We start from the raw sequence: 22986 nt of genomic DNA on the forward strand, positions 1-22986 counted from the left end.
GTGACTCCCCCGTCGACACTGTGGAGTCCTTCTACTTCCTGGGCACCATCATCACCCAGGACCACAAGTGGGAGCTCAACATCAGCTCCCTCACCAAGAAAGCGCAGCAGAGGATGTACTTCCTGCGGCAGCTGAAGAAGTTTAACCTGCCAAAGACAATGATGGTGCACTTCTACACCGCCATCAGTGAGTCCATCCTCACCTCCTCCATCAGCATCTGATACGCTGCTGCTGCCGCTGCCAAGGCCCAGGGCAGACTGCAGCGTATCATTGGCTCTGCAGAGAAGCTGCAATCTACCTTCCCTCCAGGACCTGTCCGCCTCCAGGACCTGTCCGCCTCCAGGACCCTGAGGCGAGCAGGGAAGATTGTGGCTGACCCCTCCCAGCCTGGACATAAACCGTTTGGGTTGCTCCCCTCCGGCAGGAGGCTGCGGTCCATCAGGGCCAAAACCTCCCGCCACAATAACAGTTTCTTCTCGACTGCAGCCGGCCTCATCAACAAGGCCCGGGACCCCCACTGACACTGAATCCTACCCCCCAACCCCCCACTACACATTATATAAACGTAAAGTCTACACTCCTGACTCGTTACATCAACGCACATTTTCTGGGCTACTATCTTACACATTGCAAATATTCTTTAAACTTCATACTGTGAACTTTTGCACAGTAAATATGTTGCTCATCCCTGCTCAAACTGTACAGCTCTTTCATTTAAATAACGTCATATTTTACTTTTTTTTAAATTATTTTTTATATTTATTATTATTGTCAATTTTCTATTTATGCTTCTTGACTCACAGTACTTGTTTTATCTTTCTTTATATTTTCTACTTACTATGTTTATTGTTATGCACCAATATACGCTCCCAAAGCAAATCCCTTGTATGTGTAAACCTACTTGGCAATAAACTTGATTCTGATTCTGACTTCATCAGAAATGTGGCGCACATGAATAACTAAATGTTTTAAATGATAATCGGGCATCACTGAGGAAGACTGACAGGACCTTACAAAAGGTCTAATGTCATGTCCTTCTAGACTATTTAGGGTAGGCTATGTATTCAATGAGTGAGAACCTGATTAAGACAAGACAACAATGTTGAAACGTCGCAGTTGTAGGCCTACTCAATACATATTTTTTGGGAACATTGATAACTTTCTCAAAAAAAAAAAAACGGACTTATATCCTGATGAGTCTAAAAATATGATTCATTTGTGACATCTTGTTATAACAGATGAAACACTTTTTCATAAATATGAGAAAAAATCAGTTGTCCATTCATAATACAATTAGTGCTGAACAAAGTGGCAGAAATGGCCCAAATATATATATTAAATTATGCGGGGTATATTGTGTGTCGCCTATATGATGTAGCCTATGTAAGAGCCTGTTTGAGCCTGTAATGTCTTCACCTGATCTAGTTATAATTTCTATTAAAATTTTGCTTGGAGGTGCCTGTGCTCCATCCCTGTTCAGTACACACGGCAGACACGGCGCTTAGTGCGTGTACACGAGTGTGTATGTGTGTTGTAGGCCAATAGTCACTCAGTTACACAACCGCTTTCAGTTTCCGAGCCCTGCCTGCCTGGTGGCTCCCCGCCCACCGCTGCTCTCTGCTGCCTGCCTGCCTGGCTGTTGGACGGACTGGGGCAGATCCGAGCCGACCAGTTCCGCGTTCTCTCCTCGCCCAGTACACGGACCAGACTGAACAGGAGGACCTGGCAGTGTCATGGTGGACATTCCTGCCCAGCCGCGGCATCCATAACTCCGGGGGCAGAGGGAAAGTGTGGACGGAGGTGAGGAATGTGTTATTATTTCTTATTATTTCTGCGCGGATGGCGAATTCATCAGCCGACGTCCGTCGCGTTACGTTACAGCCAAACTTTGACGCTGCTGGCTGGACCTCCTCTCCCCCCCCCCCCTCCCCTCCCCTCCCTCGCCCTCCCTATCTCGCTCTCTCTCCTGAAACGCAAAGTGCGTCGCCGTGCACACTCACATGCGGGATCACGGTATGTTCACGCAAATGGTAAATAACCCGTGTGCGGTGCGCTTCCCGTTCGCTTCGTTAAAAGGCCTTGACGTGAAGCTCTGCAACTTTTACTGTCGATACGTGCTGCGTGCGCGTGCCTACGCGCGTGTATGTGTGTGTGTGTATAGACTGATATAGCCTACAATAACGAGCTGCGACACGTGCGGACCCGTACACGAGCGTTTGAACGTGTATCATGTCGGTGTGTGTCACTGTAATGTGCGTTTGTCGTCCACTGATGTTGTTTTGACACAGGTGACGTAGGACGTGACGCGCCTTAACGATGAGCTAAGCGGATCCGCTCTGTGTGAATGTAGCACGCCCGCGTGTACGCGCGCGCGCGCGCGCGAGAGAGTGTGTCTCATTTACGGACACCGAGGAGGATTTCGGAACTGCGCACTTGAGATTTTTCTAGCAAAAAGCGACCCACGCTGAATGAAGCAGGAGTCTGGAGTGAAGTGGCCCACACACTGCTTCCCCTGCCGGTAGTTTGGTTCTGCCTGAAGCCAGCTCTGCGTGTGTTCAACACCGTTTACCTGATGCACACACAGCATGTCAACACGCAGGTTATGTGACGTTATTTCAAAACGATGGAAGTTGCACATGAGAATAAAGTGCACCCCTAATCAAAAGCAGTTGTAACAACCTATTCTTAGACTGTCTCTGTTGGGACCTTTTCAGTTTGTAGCATACAACAGGTGGATCAAATAACAGCTACAACTTACAGTGTGACCCGGTAGAGCAAAAGGCCTGAAAACATCAGTTACATGTTACATTTATTCATTTGGCAAACACTGTTGTATATGAGCTAATCAACACTCGCCCATGGATGCTTAGTAAAATGAACATAAGTTTAAAAACGATAAAACAATATTTCATTCATATCTCATAAATACGACAGAAGGTAATATTAGAGTTAGTATCTAAACCTTTGAGATAGTATGTCATAATGAGCCAATTGCATTATCTTCTTGCACGACTTGTGACAGTAAGTTGGTGTTTTCAGTCCCATCCGTTTGTTTATCTGTTTGTCTGTTGTTAGCAGAATATCTGTGAAACGTTTTGACAGACTTTGAGATATTTCATTTGTTAAACAAATGATTAGCTTTTCATGTGGAACCGGGAACTTTTAAAATGTATCTTCACATTGAAAAAGGTTTGGTACGTGCATCCCATGATTGTCTGTCACCCTGTGAATTCAGAGTCAGACTCGATCCATGCAGAGATGGAAAGTGTTACCTAATGCAGCCTCGGTAGAGTTTAAGCACTTACTAGGATTCAGCTTGTTGGAGTTGTAAAGAAATGTTGTGTGTAAGCTTTGGCACAATGTTTCAAATTAAAGTGCATATTTCCCATAAATATAAATTAACAATAAAAAACAATCTTATGACAGTCCATTTTTACTTAGTATCCTAGACTAAAACTGACATAGGATTTCGTACATATGAACTATATAAACTAATGTTGTATTACAGAGAAATATTTTATGTAATTAAATATAATAACAGTCACATAGCTTGAAAAACTGGTTTCTCTTCATGATGTGCAAATAAATAAGAAAGCTGTCAAAGAAGCAGACATAACACATATTGGCAGATATATTGATTATGAGTGTTGGAATTCCTATTTTTATCTTACTATAATTTATGGTAACTATAATGTTCTATATGGTATTTTTATCTGCTATGTTGTCACTATATTATACATACAGTATTCATGTAGGAGCTGTAGTATCACAAACTTTATTTCTGTAATATTCCCACAGTAACTTAGAGTTTACACAGAGCCTTTTCTGCTTCATTGTGTTGTTTACTTCTGGCACAATCATATATTGCTGTATCCCCCCATATTTTCTTATGACTAAATTATGGTTCTATATAATGAAGCAAACCCACCAAAACTCAGTGACTCATTTTGACTCTGACATGAATTGCATATAGGGTACATTTATAGCAAACATCACAGTAAGAAGTGTCAAACTCATATGAAATGTTGCATGAGGTAAATAAATACAACCTGCCTGCTAAACAAACCGTTTATTCTGTAACTGTTATTATAGTAATTTGCCTGATGATTAGTATTTGATGGTAGATGTTATCAAGTAATGGACAGACTGCTGTATGTTTACAAAGGGAATGAATCAGACCTGAGAGCAGTGACTAATCCCACATCCAGAAACATTTACTGGCTTGCTCACTTCATTTACTGTAACAGCAGCACTGACACCATCCCATGAAAATAAATGGTTTATTAAATTCTTAGCACAGTAAATATGAAACTTCCAAGTGGGTTTCCAGCCACCACTATGAAGCTTAATATTTAGCTCAGTGTCTATATTTGAAGCAGAGAAATCAAAATTCATTCAGATCCATCAAAGTGGGGATGGAATGGGGGCAAGTTGGAGGATTTAGCTATCTGTAGTAATGGTAATCCAGAGATGGATGCATGTAGGTCAGAACTGCAACAATCCTGTTGGTTTGTAATGCCACTGCTAGTTAATAATAATCGTATTATTACAGAGTATGATAAAATGCTTCACAACAAAACAGGTAAGAGAGAGCAAACTAAAGAAGATACTGCAGATACAAGAGCAAAAACAAAGCAAAATGACTGTATATGTGTCAACTTGATTATGTACGCCTGAACCTCTTAGAAAAAATTTATTTAGTTCATTTTAAATTCCAACTGTTTTTAGTCTCGAAAACAAGTCAACCCTAGAATCATCAAACACAGCTTGTGGCGATACCTGTATGTGTTCAGTGGTCATAATAATTGAGGACAGTAAGAGACTGTCCTTACCAGAAAAACAGCAACATTTGCCCAAAGACCTAAAATGACCTGTGTTTACATTTGACTGACATGACTTTTTGTGGTCATGCAAATAATGCTTGCTGTCTCACCACCTGTCTCACCACCTGTTGTATGCTACAAACTTAACCACCAATTCAGGAGGAGATCAGGGTGGCGAGGCGTCCGACTATGATACTGGAGACCGCAGTTCTCATCACATCTCCTTTTTTTTTTAATCATGACTGTGATCTTTCCCCAGCCTTAACAAAGTAGTTTTAGTTGACTAAAAACGGAACCAAACCTTTACATAACAGGTGACAGATCAGAAAACGGTCATATGAATAATTTTTGTATCAGTCATATGTGTTTTGAGACAAACGATGCTGTCCTCTCGATAAGGGCACCAGAGCAAAAAAAAATTATGCCATGTCATTATGGTTGTTTTTTGAAGGCAATTACAATTGGTTTTGTTGTATATGTTGGAGGGCTTGTTAGATAATAGTTACTTATTAACAGTAGTTACTCAGTAGCATAAATGCTTTACAACAAAGCAGGAGCTTTGAGTCGGGCTCAGAGTGGAGCTACTGGTCTGCTTGGCGGTAATGTCAGCAGCGGGCTTGGCGGAGGTGGGGCCATTGAATGTTAGACCAGGTGTAGCAGTGGACGTTGCAGCAGGAGATGAGAAACCTCAGAACGATGGCGTGACGCAGTTTCTGTTGCTGAAGAGTAAAACGTTTGGCAAACTGAGCTGATGAGTGTTTGCCTCCAAATAAGGAAAGAAAAGTTAACCTTGAATTCCAGCAGTTTTAAATCTGGAAAATCTACCATAAACTTATTAGAGAAAAACATTAGAAAAACAATGCTTTTGATCATTTTTGACACCAGAACAGTGTTAAAAAAACAAATACTTTGAGGAATACCAGGGAGTTGAGTGCTTAATTGAATGAAATGAATGAATGAATGAAGACAAGGTGTAATATAAACTAAAGACTGCTAAAGACCCGAGGTATGCATTTAAGGGTTAGTCAGTTTAGAGATGTTGGCACATGTCCTGGATGGTTCTGAGAAAAGTTTTCTCCCATTCTTTCAAGAAGTACTTTTCAGTTGCTCTTGAACAAAGTTCTTAACCCTCCATCTACTGAGTTGATCAGTTCACTACACTTCTCAGCTCAAGAGCGCGGATACTTAGTTAAAATTAGTTTGATAAGTAAAGGGTAAAGTGTGTAAAGTGTATAGTGACTGTTTCAAATGGCAGTGAGGCGTTATTGAATCCATTATTTGAAAAAATCTGATGCTCACAGTTCAGAAAGTCAGTGAGGGGACATTAATACATGTTTGGGTTTTATTCAAGTTTTATGACTGACCTTTAAAGTAACTGTGAGCTAGTTTACAGCCTGAGAGCCTCACATGGAGCCTTTCTGGTCTGAGTCATTCCTCAAAAATCATCACATTATTGATTATTGATTGAGGTTTTCAGTGAAAAAGATATGGTTATATTTAAATGTGTCAGTATTATTCAGCTATCAGGGACTCTATAGACATTTCGAAATATTCTTTTTGAAGTTATGTTGTCAAAAAATCTGTTTTTCTGATGTACAGCTTCAGTTTTCATGCTTGCCTTGTTTCTTCTTTATCTAATCTGACTCGTATAATAAATGGAATTTATTTTGCTTTTATGTTTAGAAGATGTATGTTACAAGCATCAGCGTTTCCCCAGTACTCTGCACATAGCACAATCCTGTTCAAGCCTGATTTTTGTGTTTTACTCTCTTTAGGTAACTTCAGTTTGAGATTAAAAGGTCATCAGACAATCCTGTGTCACTGTGTGCCACTAGAAGAATGAAGACGTCAACAGCAGCAGCACCATAATGACCAATGAACAGACTGGGATGAGGCTGACTACGCACAAGTCTTTGGCCTCACTGTCGGCAGCTGACCTTTGACCCCTCATGGATTAAAAATGGCACTTTGGCTGAGACAGGGAGGGATCTTACTCTTCAGGAATTCTGGGAATTTAACAAACATGTTTGCTTGAAACAGGATTGCACAGACTGGAACGGCCTGGTGTCTTTTTATTTCAATGGGAGTAACATGCTTCAGTGAAGATGGAATAAGATCTGAGTGGGAGATGTTCCTAAAGAAAAACTGACTTCAAAATAGCATTTGAGTCAAGGATGGAGCAGGATTTTACACAGAAGGATCTCGTATCTATCTCATAAATTGTGGATAGTGAACACTTGTATGCACTATCCTGGACTAGCATTAGCCAGAGTGAAGATCCCAACCCTTTACACCCAATTCAACTTCAAACAAAAATCCTAATTCAACTCTAGCAGGCAATATTAGCCTGTAACTGTAACCTTTTCCATTCCTCATTGTTGTGAATGGGCGTCTGACTCTTCTAAAGCTAGAAGGTGACGTTTCCCTTCAGCTTCAAACTGTAACTCCGACTCCTGCTCAGTATCTTGCTGTAGCGGCGCTAAAAAAGTCCAAACATGGCTGCTACAGGAAGGAAGCACTTGGTGAGAGACTTTAACCATTTCATCACCTGTTACCTGTGTCGAGGTTACCTAATTAAACCGACCACGGTCACCGAGTGCCTGCACACCTGTGAGTGAAACAACAGACATGCACAGAAACACACATGCAGATTTCTTTGTTACTTAAGTGGACTACACCCATTCCAAGGAATGATAACAAATTGCATGAGTTCATCAAGATAGTTTGACGCCAACTGGTTTTTTGGAATCCCAAAGTGTCCCACAGTGCAGCTGGTTAGGTAGGAAGCTAATGCTGCGTTCATATCATATTGTTCAAAATGTTACTGTGAGCCTGAGTGGGAAAAAAACATTCACATGTTAATGAACTGCCACACATATGTAACACAATAAATATAGCTCATTTATATGCTTATGCTTTATGGTGTCATTTCAAGGCTAAAATGGGGGTAACCAATAATAAAGGGTAAACTCTGCCAAGTTTTCAGTATTTCCTGTTCTGCTGACATTCCATGCATGCAGTAAGGTGAGGTTAGCAGTTTGCTAACGAGTAACAAAGGGGGCACTATAGAGAGTAAGTTAGCCAGCTAACTCACTAGCAAGTGAGGTAATTAACTTGTGACCTAGCAAGCTAACCTACCAGCAAGGGAGTTAACAAGCTTGTGAGTAGGCGAGCTAACCTGCTAATGAGCAAGCTAGCAAGCTAACCCTAGTGCGGTTCTCAACCGCTCAAGGCAGGTCTCTTTCTTTTATTTCTTTGGGGTACTTAAACAAGATGACGTCAAACTGTCTTGACGAAGAGTTGCCACTGGAGAAAATTTAACTGCAATAAAATATGTTGATGTTGTTTCTTCTGCAGTCTGTAAGAGCTGTATTGTGCAGCACTTTGAGGAAAGTAATGACTGTCCTAAATGTGGCATTCAGGTCCATGAGACCAACCCACTGGAGATGCTCAGGTAAGATGTACTTTTTCGTCTCTCACTTCGTCCTCTCTTTTATTTGACTGAGCTTCTTTCTTCTTTTTCATTGGTAGTTTGTCACCGTTAAGCTCTCTTCATATAGCTTCTTTATCTCTGTCTCTCTCTTCATCTTAAAAGAGATTATGTTGCTAAAATTTAAAAATGACATTTGTCAACGCTTTGAGTACCACAAATTTAATTCCATTCACCTCCATTGTATTGATCCACCTGTTATTGTTCTTGTCTTATTATTTGATCATCTCATCCTTCTCTCCTTAACATCTCTGTCTCCTTATCATTCTGCTTCTCTCCTATTCTTTTTATATTTGTCATCTTTTTCTTTTAAAATGTTTTGTGTTTCAACCCTCACTACCTTCAACTACTCATCCTTGGTTCCTCCATTGTTTCACCAACTTCTCTTTGTTATATTCTCCCTTTTTTATTTTATTCCTACTTGACTTCTTTTCTTTGCTTTCCGTCCACTTTACCTCTCCTACCTACCCATGCAACTTCCTCTTCACCTCCTCATCATCCTTCTCTCCTTCCACCTCCTTCTCACACTCTCCTCTCTCCATATTCTCAGGTTGGACAACACCCTGGAGGAGATCATTTTCAAGCTGGTGCCCGGACTCAGAGAAAGTGAGTTAGCCAGATGGTTTCATCAGTCTGTCTCCTCAGTTTGCAGTCTGTGTTTAATTATGTGACTATTCATCAGAGGAAGGAAAAATAATATAGTAAACGGCAGCACTCCAATCACATAATTTATTACAAGACATGCGAAGAATTTATTACTATCCACAAATGGCTTTCAGTATGCACACTAGCAACAATGTTGTGACCCCATACTGGATTATATGCAGTTTAACCAGTGGGGGAACGCCAAATTACATATAGTCAAAGAAAGAAAACAATCATAACATTTAATTAGAGCACTCCTTTAGTCCTTTTGAGCTAATACTCCTCAAACTGTTTTTAGTGCTAGATACACATATGATACATTAATACATATGACTTATGGCGGAGACGTGAGCACCGCCCTTATAACCACCCAGTACACATAGTAACCACTTAGCAATGCCTTACAAACTCAAAATTAACCAAGTTACCATCTGAGTAATGTCCTACCAACCTCTTACCAACCTAGCAATTGTTCAGTCCAGGTGAGATTTGCTGACTTAGCGCACACAATTAAATTAAAACGCATTTTCTGCGTGTTAGGTTCTTTTTGTCTAACAGTGTCATCATGGTTAATATTCATCCAGATTTTTAGAGCCCTTGCAATTTCCTTAAAAGACAAGATCCCACTACAGTATAGTATACTTACATATTGTGTTAAGCAACACCCTGCTTCACATCATAAGAAGCTAGTAATCAGATCCAATGGCCTTCGAATGGCAGACCTGGGTTCAAACCTGCATTGCTGAAAAGCATCCACCCTGCTGAAGTGCTCTTGAGCAAAACAAAATCCCTACAAGCTCCTAGGTGCTGCTCTGCAGTTTTGATCCACATATAAGATGGGAGTTCCTGCCAGATGAGTAAAGTATTTATTTGTCAGTGTCACAATTGTAGAGAGGTGGAAGCTGAAGCGTTTTAAAACAAGATGAAGATGTACAACATTCTCTCTGCAGCAGGGCCAACAAGAAGCCACGTCAACATGTCTAACTAAAGCTGTGATGGTGCTTTAATTTTATGACTCCATAACTTCACCTCCGCTGACAGAGTGCCCTGGCAGCCGAAAGATGGAGCAAACATCATATATTTTAGTGGGACTAGTGCTGCTCGGCCACGAAAATCAGCCTCATATGAATTCTGTTTTATGGTTTTTGAAGAGTAGACTTTTGTTTTTTTCTTTACCAGAGACGTGTCACGTCCTTGCAGAGGACTTCTTTGCACGCTACATTAAAATCAAGCTATCCTGTGGCTAGCTTTACCTCATTTGGCATCACTAAAGTTTTTCTCTTGATTGTTCAATAGAGGCTAAAACATACTTCACCAGCAGCAGTAGGCCTGTATGTCTTGTCAAAGTGCTTTTTGGCGTTGAACGTCCTGCTCACTTATCACAAGTCTCATAGAATCAACTAAATGCCTCAAATGCTGAGGTTTTTTAAGAGACAGAAACAACAACAAAAAATAGCTAGCTAGGTTACACTATAGGCTCATATTATAATACATTCCCTTTAAATCAGTTATGGCAAGCCTATTGCCTGGATAGGTCCTTACTGTAGCCCATTTGATAAGCTTGGGTCTAGTCTTCATGTAATGTGTTTCTTTCTTTAGAAGTTTATGCCACAGAGCTTGTATGCATCAATTCAACAGAAACCTTCCCAAATCCCCCCATTACACCCCAAAAAACTTAAATTACACACTAAATTCAGTTAAGAGAAATTTTGTTCTTTAAACACAAATGTAATGTATCAAATACTATCTTAAAACCTAACATCTCTGTCTGGGCAGGATTTCAATCACTGGACTAGCTAATGTAATATGAGAATCACCCTTCTTTCTTTATAGAAATTAATTCTGTCTGAATGCTTCTCTGTGTTTCCGTGCTGCCTTTTTTTAATCTGTTCATGTGAACCAGAAGAGGAACAGCAGGAACTCGAATTCTGGAAGAAGAACCAGCCCAAACAAAACGGCCAAGGTAAGCTGTTTGTCGTTCAGAGCATGAATATGGCTGAGCAATATAACTGCAGAAGTAAAATAAATAGATTAGGGGAGTTTTTGATGAAGTTCTGATTCATCGGCATGTGAATAATCATCATATTTTGAGCTTGTTGATGTGAATGTGGGGCAGAGCTGATTTTTAGGGGAATTTCCTTCTCATACATCATAAACGCCACATAAAGCTTCTTCGGGGGCAATAATTCAGTACTATCATTTCTCATCTTTTGATCATACCATTATGATACCAGTTTGTTATCTTTATATACAGCTTGTCTAAACCGATAAACTGTATTGGATATTTGGAGTTTTGTTTGACATCACACCTTACTGTTCATGCTAACTGTAAAGCCCCAGGTAACATCACTCAGTAGTGTTGTGTGTGTGAATGATTGTCTGAAACGACAGCAGAAAAGCTGCCTGATGTTGGAGGCGATGATGGTGATGGTGGTGATGATGATGGTGACGATGGCGGCGATGAAGACTACCACAGGAGTGACCCTCAGATAGCCATCTGTCTGGACTGCCTACGCAACACGGGACAGTCGGGGGAGAGCACTGTCACGGTGTGTGTATTTTAATTATTATTTATGTCTAACTTTTTCATCAAGAAGTGTTAAGTACTTTCTTAATCAATAAACCTTAAAAACAGGGAAGCCTTATAGTTTTTAGTTTTTCATAAATCTCTGAAAGGAAAAATTACATTAGGGAAATGTTTTTGGGACCGCTGCTGGGTTGGTAAATGTTTCCAAGCTTCTTGGATGGTCAGTATCTAATCCCTTGTAATGGTTTGAATGTGTGTCGGGGTCTTCCTGGAAGAATCTACATTCATCTTTTAGCTGCCTCTCTCATTAAGTCATGGTGTAATAGAAATTGTCTCTTGTCCAATCAGGATTTGATGAAGAGGTTCATCCGCTGCTCCAGTAGAGTCACTGTGGGAACAATTAAGAAGTTTCTCAGTCTTAAACTAAAGCTGCCTAGCTCTTATGAGGTAAGGAACAGATTAAATCCTCCAGTTCAAAAACTACTTTCAAAAGGAAAATATACATTTTGTTTAAACTGTCAAGAACTCACTGTCAGTGCTGTCAATTATTCTCACAAGGTTAAAGGGATAGCACATTTTTTCTAATTTTTTTACTTGCCCAGTCTCAGACAAATTCATAGATTCACCTTTATGTGCCTACATACTATTTGAAGGTATGTTGAGCAGCAAAAATATAATATAATCATTGGAATAATTAAAAAATTACCGCTCTTTAAAACTTAATTTAATGTAGTAAAAGGCAAACAGGCAGTCTGAGCAAAAGTTATAGCAAATGAGTAAAGGTCTCACGAGTAAAGACAAAGTCAATTCAGACTCTGACCGGGTTAACTGTGACTCTCAAACCTGTCAGTGTTTATGAAGCCAGATGCTCATTAATATTCCATTCCAATTACTTATTATCAAAGGATTCAAAACTGTTGGCTTCCGTATTAGCTAAAGGCTGTGTGAGTGTGTTTCACCAGTTTTAGCTTAGTTTTTCACACACTCACATTCAGTGCAGCCTCCCACTCATTACCACAGTGAACTTCCCCTTTCCTTTCATTTTGTGCATTAGGACTGAAATTAGGACTTTTCATTTTCGTTTCCCTTGTCGTTTTCTGAATCTAATCGCCCTCTGACAGGTTTTTGCACCACATTCTCATTTTGACCCTTTTATTAAATTAACTTGTCTTTTTCTTTAATTTTGCCTTGTGAAAATATTTTAATTTAACTTATTTCTCATATAATGTTTTTTCTGTGCTGTCCAGCTGGATGTGCTGTGTAACGGAGAGATCATGGGCAGAGATCACACTCTGGAGTTCATCTACATGACCCGATGGAGGCTACATGGAGAGAATGTAAGACACCCTCACTTCCTGTTTATGTGTGCATGTTTGCTCATGTGTAGATGCATTGGTGCAGGAAAGCATATATATGTGTGTATATGTGTGGGTGTGTTTTATGCATTAAAACTGCAGGGACTCGCCTCCCCAAAGAGGGACTAAAATCTCATCCGCACAAGGTTAACGTTTTATTTTATGGTTAAGACTTTGTGATAAGTTAAGGTTTAGAATTATCCTCAAGTAAAGATTAGGGTTGTGGCTAGCCATGCAGAATTTACAGTATGGTTAAGGTTTGGGTAAGAATGAAAATAAATATGAATGTTCTCAGACGTAGTACAACTACTCTGTGTGTGTTCATATGTTTGTGTGTGAAACTAGTACTAGTTGACTTCTCTGTTCAGTGGTAAATAGTTTTTGGAGGAAGAAAGTTTTTATTCCAAGAATCTTTATGACTCAGATTCTGTAAGAGGGAGAATTCTGACTTCAAGCTGGCTGAACAGAGACTTTGACACTTTTTTTGGTGTTGTTGTTATGTTGTTAGTATAAAATGCTGAAATTTTAGAACCAGTCACATTTTAAAGATAACACTTTTGCTTTCAAGATGCTTGACAGAAAGTTTTCCTTCCTTTTATTAATTATATTGTACCTCTCATACCACACATACACTTACACACATGATTGTCTTAAACATTTACACACTTAGTATTTGTGTGACTTACTCAGAGCCTTCATTTTTTTCCTTTTAACTAAACTACAATTAACTACATACTGTATACTGTTTCCATACTACTGTGAATGCTGTACACTCAGAAGGTCACATTGCAAACTGAACAAATGCATAGTAGTGAGAATCAACAAAGGAAATGCTTTAGTGATGCTGTGGTGGTGATCTTCAGAGATATAGACAACAAACACAGACACACACACAAAGAAAACCACATGCTTGTACTCCGTATACTTGAAACAATGGTTATATTGTAACCTAGACCTCTAACAAATCATTTTAACCTTTTTAGCCCAGTTTAAACCAGATGTATATTGTATAGTGACCTAATAAAAATCACCAAATTAATGATTCTAACGATTATGATGACATTTTACTCTTTATGAGTTAGCTTAGATATGGAAACGTGGTGACTCAGCTCAACAAACGAGAAATACAAGGCAAAGTCACATTCACTCCAGGTGAATGCTCTGAATTTGATTGCGTTTGAAGATGGCTTGTTCAAGTTAAAACGCTGTGTTAAATTAATTTTTTTATTACCTAGCTCCACTGTGAGCAAAATCTTCTCGGCAGTGTTTCCTCCTCCTCCGCCTTGCCCACCACTCTCATCTTCCAAAACAACAGACAGAAGTCAGTCCGTCAGAATTATTTATGTCCTGCCTGGTGAGTCAGAAGGATAAACACCAAGAAATTATTTCTGAATTCTGTTTGAACTCTGTCTGGTTAAGGACAAGGTAAGGAGAGGAGTGACGGAGAGGGTGAGAGAGACAGATACAAAGCACGAGAGTCAGGAATGGAGACAGAAGAGGGAGAGAAAGACGATAGGAGTCAGTCATCAGTCTCATCCTTCTGACAACTCCACAGCTTGGCTTCATTTTCCCCCTCTGACGGTGAGACACAGAGGCCGCTCAGGATGGCTGCACTCACATGGGAGAGTAGAAAATGTGTTGCCACTCAGCCTCTGGATGTCATTTAGTCAGAACAGGAAACTACCTTCTGATTGCCACCATGGTGATTTATAAAAAAACATGAGACTGAAAACGTATCTGGGAAATAGCGTTCTTTGTTCTGACTGGTTAATGAGCACACTCTGAGGTCTGTTATTGCTGACTGGCAGTTAATTATTATATCGTTCAGCAATAAAGACGTTTGCTCAGTTGGGTTTATTTCTGTTTCAATTAACTGTCAACATTTTGTTCCAAAAAGATGCTACAGCTGTAGCTCCAGATTAGATAACTATATTGTCAATCTTTCACTAATTTATATAGCATCACAAAGACTGACCAGCCCTGTCTTCTTCAAAAGCAAATATGTTTTGGAAAAAACGGAATTGCTACCTGGACTATGTTGCCCCCCCCCAGGAAGTGTGACATCCTAATACAAAACCATGGAAATGTTAATCATGCTTCAGTAGCCAGGAGCAGATATTGTAGGGAAAACTATAAAATGTGTTGAAAGTGAATGTTTGGCAGATACGTTAAATATTAACATTTCTTGTTTTGTTGATTTAAAAAAAAAAACTTAATCCAGGTGGCATTATGTTTCGTACAAAATGTATTTGCTAATGCAAATTAGTTGGTTGGTTGGTTAGTTAGTTGTTTTTTAGGAAACCGGGTTGGTTCCACAGATTAAAATACACTGACTGATAGTAGTGGATATATTTCTGTGACACAGAACAGTATGTCTCAGTGACAGCTATTTAATTTGAATCTGTTGAAGACATTCGAATCTCACAAGTTAAACGTATTAATATAATTCTTATAATTATTTTTGAAGTAAACAACATGTTTCGACTCATCAAGACGCATCACAGATGACATATACACTCAGTGGCCTATTAGGTACACTTGTACAATCTATTGCAATTCAATACAACAGCTTTGTCATAAATTCCACCTTTACAAAGTCTATAATGTTCAGTTTTTGTTGACACTGGAAATGTGTAAATTCAATTATATGTTTATTATTGAGGTCATAGTGGTGGCAGTGTTGTACTGGACTACATTACATTGAGAGGTGTTTCTATTTTATTCTATAGTCCTGCCTATTTACATATGACGGGGCAGAATATTAGAAACATCTAACAGTCCAGTACAACACCATCACTAACTATGACTTCATTGCCAAAATATATAATTTAACACCTCTGTATCAACAAAAAAAGTGAACATTATAAGCATCATGAAAGCAGACTTTATGGCAGAACAGTTGTATTTGATTGCGTTAGATTGTACAGGAGTGCCTAATAAAGTGGCCACTGAGTGTATAAACAGGCTGTGATGACATGACTAACATTAAGAAGAATTTAAAAGAATATCAGTGTCAATTATAGAAACACAATGTACCAAATCACACACTTAATATTTTACTTACTTTACTATACTTAAATATTTATACACAGTATATGGTAGAGGAAATGTAGTCAATATTAAAAGGATTTTAAATACATGCACTATAACATACTAATCTATTTAACCTGTTTAACACCCTTAGGTTCAGGATAAAAAATATATATTTTGGACTGCACAATAAATGGCCCAGATGCTCATCTGTGGAGTACAAATTACACAAAATGGCCTAAAATCTATATGTTTTGTCATAGGATCAAAGTCTTAACAGTAGCAGTAGATAGACAGAGACTTCTGACCTGAACCTGGCTGTTGTCCACATAAAGTGTCTAAATAACATACTCACAGTGTAAATGCCAGATGGTCGCTGACAGTCATGTTGAATAGACAGAGCCGCCGCACATAGTCCCTCCGTGTTTATTCTCTTCAGACAAAGGTCAACTCTGCCCCTCAGATTAGATTAGAAACAGTAATCACATTGTTTTTAAGCACAAAATGTATTTCTGAGATCAGCCCCAAGTCACAAATTGCAGCTGTGACATAGTCTTTCCATCTCTCCTGTAATTGAGAAGCAGTGGTTTCACCTCGTTAGCACAAATCAGTTTCAGGTGTTGGCACTGTTTGTTCAGAAGCAGGAACGTTTTTGGCCTGAATGATGGAATAAAATTTAAGACTGAAACCCAAAACTTTTTCCTAAACACCTTCAAGCAAGTGCTCCTTCAGAGAAAGCTGAACCTCTTCTCAACCATCTCAAACACTCCACACTTTCAAGAAATGGAGTTTAAAATACAGCAAATATGTTTTCTAGGATATGCAACAAAAACAACAAAAAAATCTGGTGCCTTGACACGGTGTTTTAGCAGGAAGATGTTAATTGGAGAAACGGGTATCTATGCATTCAAAAATAGTAAAGAGGGTAACTTACAGTAGCTCTTGAAAAGCAGCTCTGCCTTCATAAAAGTGCACAGATCTTCCCACTGGGGCAGACGAAACCCCCTGGTGTATTTAATTGCAGGAAGATATTAGTATATATATTGCTCCTGACCGACGAGTTATAATTTACATGGGGTTTTTTTGGGGGGGGGTGCCTTTATTGGATAGGAACAGCTGAAGAGAGACAGGTAAGGGGGAGAGAGGGGAGGGCATGCAGCACAGGGCCCCGGGCTAGAATCGAACCCGGCCGCTGCGGTAAGGACTCAGCCTTAGTACATGTGCGCGTGCTCTACCAGGTGAGCTACTAGTAAGCAATCAATAAATCAAATGCTCTGAAACCCCCCCCCCCTCCAAAAATCTGATCTCTGTGGCTGTCGCAGGACCGTAATAGGCGCGCACTCTCTGCCCGTGCTGTCATAGCGCATGAAAATGTGTTTTGGGGGAGAGGCTTTGGAGGGAGGCCTGAAGAGAGGGGGTGGGATTTCTTCGGTTGGATACTTTCAAAATGTAGCTGTCTCTTGCTAGTTTCTCCAGTGGTATCGACCCTAGCTTTAAAGGAACATGACACCAACACCATCCATGTTTGGTCCAGTCCTCTGTGCTGGACACTTTAGCAGACACTATGTAGAATGATGACAGTCCATTGCTTTGTATTATCTCAAAAATGAAAAGATGAGCACTTGTGGCCAGGGTGGCCAGTATTTTATTGAATCTAAATCTAATGACTCATCCACTTATTTATTTGAAATTATTTCAAATCCTTTATTGAATCTCTTTAATTATGTTTTGCCACTGCTCTGTCCTAACTCATTGTTTCTCTGGCTGTGCGCGAAAAAGACATTTACATCATGTTGGTGAAGGATGCAGGCTGAACTGAGGCTGTAGTAGCCATAGAAGGCAGTTATCAATACACAGTAAGATGTGCCAAAAGTTGGGTGAGCATTGCTGTGGAAGCCCAGTATTCACGTTAAATGTTGTTTTGACCTATCATTAGGCCCTGCAGTGGGTATCAGGCTGGGCCGTCATAAATCTAGTGAGCCCTCTGACAGGTGACATCATTCTCTAACCCTAACTTACCTTTAAGCTGACTTTAACCCCTACTCTCACCCAAACAAAGAGCAGATGCTCGGTGGCCTGACCCGGCCTTATATCTGCATTGTATCTGCTCAGGTTAAACTACAGTGGCTGGCCCCACTGGCCTGATAGGCAACTTCATCTGAATGTCATGGCCCGCTCAGTTGTCCAACCACCATCACTGTGACCACCACTAGTCTTATCAATAGCCACTAGTTAGCAACCCCACTGGTATGGGAACCTTTTCATGGATCATGTGTCTTGACCTGTCCTACCAAAGAGTAGAAGATAATGATGTTGTGGAAATTATATCAATTCTACTTAATTCTTTAGTCAACATAAACTAGGTCAATCACTGCTTCATCTTAGGGTAGGTCCATGTTGAACTTACAGAAGGATGAGGTGGAGTAATCATCTTCAGAGCTCTTCATGCTTCGTTCGAAGTGAAGGCAAAGCAAATTTTCGCCTGGCTTTACTGGCCACAAATGGTCAATATACTGAGTGTACAGATGTTGTCCTTAGCTAGTTAGCAACATACACACCGAGTGTCAGTGTGTCTGCATGACAGCTCAGACTCTGACTGATCCTAAAACTTACTAGAAACTTACTTACTTGTAGATTCCTCCAGTTTCTTTCCTTTTTCCTTGGACTTTGTTCGTTAATGAAGTGGATTCTTGAAGATATGGGATATACCCATTTTAGTTTTTTTACTCCAGTGGAAACAATTTCAACCCATGGACACATCTTCGCCTCAGTATTGAACATGTGTCTGTTTATATCTTCTCCACGCCTTCTCCTTGCGTCTTAAAATTCTTTGTCTTCAGTCTGAACACATCTTTACTATCAGTAAATGTCAGATGTTTTCAGTGTACTGCATCTTTGATGTAAGGTTGTTTCATCTGTCCAACATATTTGTCTACACACAAGATATGGGGACAACTACTGCCATGAAATGTGGTTCGGAAATTTGTTGTCCCCAGAGGACGATTCCTAATGATCGGGGTTGCCCCCTGAGCTTTCCTTTAGCGTTGCATTTAGGCCAACACTTTGGTTCATGACAAGAGATTAAAAAGACAAATTTCCATGAAATATTCAGGGTCCCCAGAGGAGGGACCTCATGAGCTTTAGGGCAACCTTAGAAACCAGAGGAGAGACATTAAAGTAGAATATATTGACATTAAGCACAATTGGCACATATTCCTGTGGGAAATGTACTATATTAAACCAATTGTCATTTTTGGCTGTACCAAAACACCCTTTGTCAGAAAATTTAGTTTTCAGTTTTTTCACCTTTATGGAGTTTTGCTGGTGCTGCATGTTGGACGATTCCACATTTCAGTCATTTGACACCAGAACAAAATCCCTTAAAACTAGCTGACAGCTGAACAGAATGTGTGTTAGTGCAGTATAATTAAAGTGTTTGGAGGCAGAAATGCTGAGTGAAAGAGTGTCAGAGATGCAGACACAGAGGCACAGTGACAGTCTGGTTAGGTTGGATTCAGTGTTCTTTTTTTCTGAGACATGATGCAGCAAAATGCAGAAAACCGGAGGAGATGACAGCAGCTGTACTCTGCTGCAGCAGCAGCCTCAAGCTGCCAGAAATAGGAGACAGACTCCAAAAACAGGACACACACTCTTCACTTTGCAGCTGCTCTGACACAAACACTCGCCTTTTATTCTTCTGAATTTTTTATGAAAAGGGCAGCTCACATCTTTTGACTGTTTGAAATGTGCTTTAAGCCAAAGGAGGCAAGAATATACTAGTAGTCAGCATTGACATTTCTATTATTTAACCACAGTGATGGATAAATTACTGAATGGGCCTACAGGCCACAAGCCCACACATGCAGGAGCCTGAGAGGTCAACGGTCCCCTGGGCCAAGGGACTATTAACGTCTGAAAAACTGAAGGTATGACCTAAACATTCACCTTGAGGATGCTGCATGATAGATGATGACATCAACATCATAGGAAGTGATGATTAAAGTTGCAGAGATTGCTATTTGTTGATGAGTTTGCTCTTTGAAATATTGGAAGATAACCTGCATTGTCTTGTGGTGCATCATTTGCATTCTAGCAGTTTTTTACTGCTGCGCCTGCTGCTCCCTTCCATGCATTGCTCTGGAAAAACACTTGATTTTCATGTATTTCAATGTGGAATGGCAGAGAGCGAGGTAAAATGTTAAAAAATAGTTTATCTATCATCTGACAAACCTCATTGGACAGCCAATGAGTGACAAGGGATCTGGGAAACCCAATCTGTATTCCAGCCTACTTTTCCTTCCTTTTCTTCGTAGTACTAATGTGTTTTTCCAGTTACGTTTTGATGAGAAACAAATTGATGCCTGAATTATGCTCACAGGCAATGCTTTTTAAAAACAAAGTATGCCATCAGGATAATTTGAAAGATGCACCAAAAATGTACATAGGCTTTTTGTTGTCTATTAAAAGCTAAACCAGAATACATTTTGATAAGCAATCTTGCTTCATGGATTCATATTCAATAAGATGCTACCCCAAACCTAATATAGAGTGGCTTGGTATACATGTAACACTTACACGCACTGGATTCTCGGTATTTTATAGATATTGAATGATAAATTTCAGACCATCTGCGGTTTACCAAACAGTGGATTTATAGCTTTTTGGAAATGAGCTTTTCAATTGAGCTTCAGCAGAGCGAGCAACAGCCAGACCTCTATCACTTTTTTTTTTTCATATTTCTTCTGCATCAGACACTTGGCCTCCGTCCCTGCAGAGCAGAGCCAGGTGGATCCTGGACAGTTTAATGGAAACAGATTTACATTCCCCTTTAACTCAGGAATTCAGGAATCCTGCAGTTTGAAGTCAGATGAAATAAGAGTCGTCTTTTGTCTTTTCTGTCTGTCAGAAAAATCAGGGACCCCTGAGCTTCAACAAACGGGTTAAAAAGTTTTTAAAAAACATGTGCAATAACTACTGGAGATTTATCCTGCACAGACACTTTCACAGCCTCAACAGTGAATATGATACTTGATAAATGAAGCCTTCTTCATGTTTCATCAGTTTTTATAAATAGATTTGACAACCTTTTGCCTGAACAGCTCAAGCAAGAGGGGGGGAAATCCAGTATTCATCACGTCTTTTAAGGCTTTAACTCTCTCAGTTACTCCTGCCGAGTGTTCTGTTTACAGGGTAATTCAATGAGTCGAGGATTTTTTTATGATATGGAATTGGACATGATGACCAAATATGCGATTATGTAGGAATTTTGAGGCTGAACAAACTGTGTTATTTAGTCTCAGAATAGGCTGATGTTCTGAGTTTTATTTTTTCTTTACCACCAGTCAATTCATAAAATAAATTAAAAATGTATTTATTTTGCTGTCTCGTTGTTTTACTGAAATACTTTACTTTATTTATTTTTTAGATTGCATTCAAATAATTAAAGATTGACAAGTGTATTTACTGTATTATAAATATTTACATATGACACTATTTGTGACATTTAGCTTACATTAACCTCTTTCAGTTCCTATTTGTTGTAGTTGAGGGTTTGAGTTTGGTGTGTGTGTGTGTGTGTGTGTGTGTGTGTGTGTGTGTGTGTGTGTGTGTTTCAGCGCATGTCATGTTGTATTGGTGTAACATGGGTTGAAAATACATGTTGATGTAACTTTTCTTGCACCTTTTAATCTTTCTAAAAGTCTGTTTGATAAATGATAACCTGCACACAGCATTTTCTAGCTTTAGTGATTCAGTATTTATCAAATTATTCCTCTCAGTGTTCCAGCAGCAGCAGTGTGTTTATCTTCTGAAGTGGGGTTATTTTACAGTGCGAGGACCAAAAGATCGATTGTCTCTCTTGAAAACAGTTTCTCTTTTTTCTGTCTCTCCCTCAGACGTATCCCATGGTTCTTGAGTACCGGCCACGTATCGACTTTGGCTGAACCACGGCTGCAAGAAGAGGACCACACACATACATATATATACATAAATGCACACACGCTTATGCAGACATAAATACCAAGTATAGAAAACATTAGGAATACCGACATTTCCACATGGACAAACACAAATACACATAAACACAAACACCAACATACACATGCCCACAATGTGCAGAGAAAGAGAAAGATTTTAATGTATTTTTGTACAGCCAATGATGAAGTGCATACGTTGTTATGGTAAAGAGGTTTTATGCTACATAGAATAATATATGCTATAATATATGATATTTTTAAATGTATGTCCCTGTGCCTAAAAACCTGTTGAGATCAGAAATGAAGTATGACCATATCTTCACTTTGCCTGTCTAACTCTGTAGATTAAATGTTGATTTTCTACTGTTGATGACTGTTTTTATTTGCCTCTGCAGTTTCATTTTATTACATTTGCTCTCACTATCTGAAGGTGTGGCTAACACAACTAACAGTCAGCCTAAAACATGTATGCTTTATTTGGATCTGTTGATTTTCTGGTGAGAACAGCCTCGATGTTCACTTTGATTTTGGTGAATCAAAGTTCACGGAACCTGGTGCATACAGGCATTAACAACAAAACTCATCTTAGCGGAGAAGTGACCAACATTGATCAGCAACAACTGCAAGCACCCACTGTCTAATTATGTCATTTTGTTTAAAGTAAAACAGTACCAAATTACTGTTAATGAATGATTTAAGTACTTCTGCCACTGGTCACACCTAATCCAAAAATACACACACATACAACATGTTTTATGTGTTGTGGTGGTCAGGGTCAGACAGTGTCTCTGCTCACCAAAACAGGTGAAATATATTGGTGTCTTAATTTATGAATGAAGAAAACAGACAATGATAAACAGGCAGGAATCTAAGTGATGACACACACACACACCAAATGACGACCTATATATATACACTAGTAGAGCAGGTGCATCAGATGGCATGCTAGCATCCATTCCACACCGACGCCTATACTTGTGTGAGTGCATACACACACACACTGACAGTTTTGCACACAGACACTCACACCTTCACAGACTCATATCTACGCTGAAACATTTCCTCACACACACTCGTCCTTCCAGCTGTTCGTCCTGCTCTTGTAGTTGTTTTTTTCAGGTCAGAGTTATGTAGGCCAGAG

General features: G+C 39.6%; 1 protein-coding gene across 4 annotated transcripts; it reads left to right on the forward strand.

Annotated features, from left to right (window-relative positions):
* Window positions 1-1562: 1562 nt before the first annotated feature.
* On the forward strand, window positions 1563-22213 carry LOC122884342 (polycomb group RING finger protein 5-B-like). 4 transcript variants are annotated; one of them, XM_044214146.1, is made up of 9 exons: window positions 1563-1800; window positions 6599-7433; window positions 8181-8277; window positions 8864-8919; window positions 10862-10921; window positions 11353-11507; window positions 11834-11932; window positions 12733-12822; window positions 21765-22213. In XM_044214146.1, exons 2-9 carry the CDS (start codon window positions 7319-7321, stop codon window positions 21810-21812), a joined length of 720 nt encoding a protein of 239 aa, XP_044070081.1. In that variant the 5' UTR covers window positions 1563-1800; window positions 6599-7318; the 3' UTR covers window positions 21813-22213. The 4 variants fall into 4 exon arrangements, with proteins under 4 accessions (XP_044070081.1, XP_044070077.1, XP_044070079.1 ...); XM_044214142.1 differs by having other exon boundaries at window positions 1566-1800; window positions 11350-11507; XM_044214144.1 differs by lacking the exon at window positions 1563-1800 and adding an exon at window positions 1974-2013 and having other exon boundaries at window positions 11350-11507.
* Window positions 22214-22986: the final 773 nt, after the last annotated feature.

The sequence above is a fragment of the Siniperca chuatsi genome, linkage group LG11 (genome assembly GCF_020085105.1).
Source record: "Siniperca chuatsi isolate FFG_IHB_CAS linkage group LG11, ASM2008510v1, whole genome shotgun sequence".
NCBI lineage: Eukaryota > Metazoa > Chordata > Actinopteri > Centrarchiformes > Sinipercidae > Siniperca > Siniperca chuatsi.

Excerpts from the sequence above, each read along its gene's own strand:
- LOC122884342 (XM_044214142.1), top strand. The coding sequence starts at position 7,319 with ATGGCTGCTACAGGAAGGAAGCACTTGGTGAGAGACTTTAACCATTTC. Across the intron at positions 8,920-10,861 it reads GGTGCCCGGACTCAGAGAAA|AAGAGGAACAGCAGGAACTC; the intron begins GTGAGTTAGCCA and ends CATGTGAACCAG. Across the intron at positions 11,508-11,833 it reads CGGGGGAGAGCACTGTCACG|GATTTGATGAAGAGGTTCAT; the intron begins GTGTGTGTATTT and ends TTGTCCAATCAG.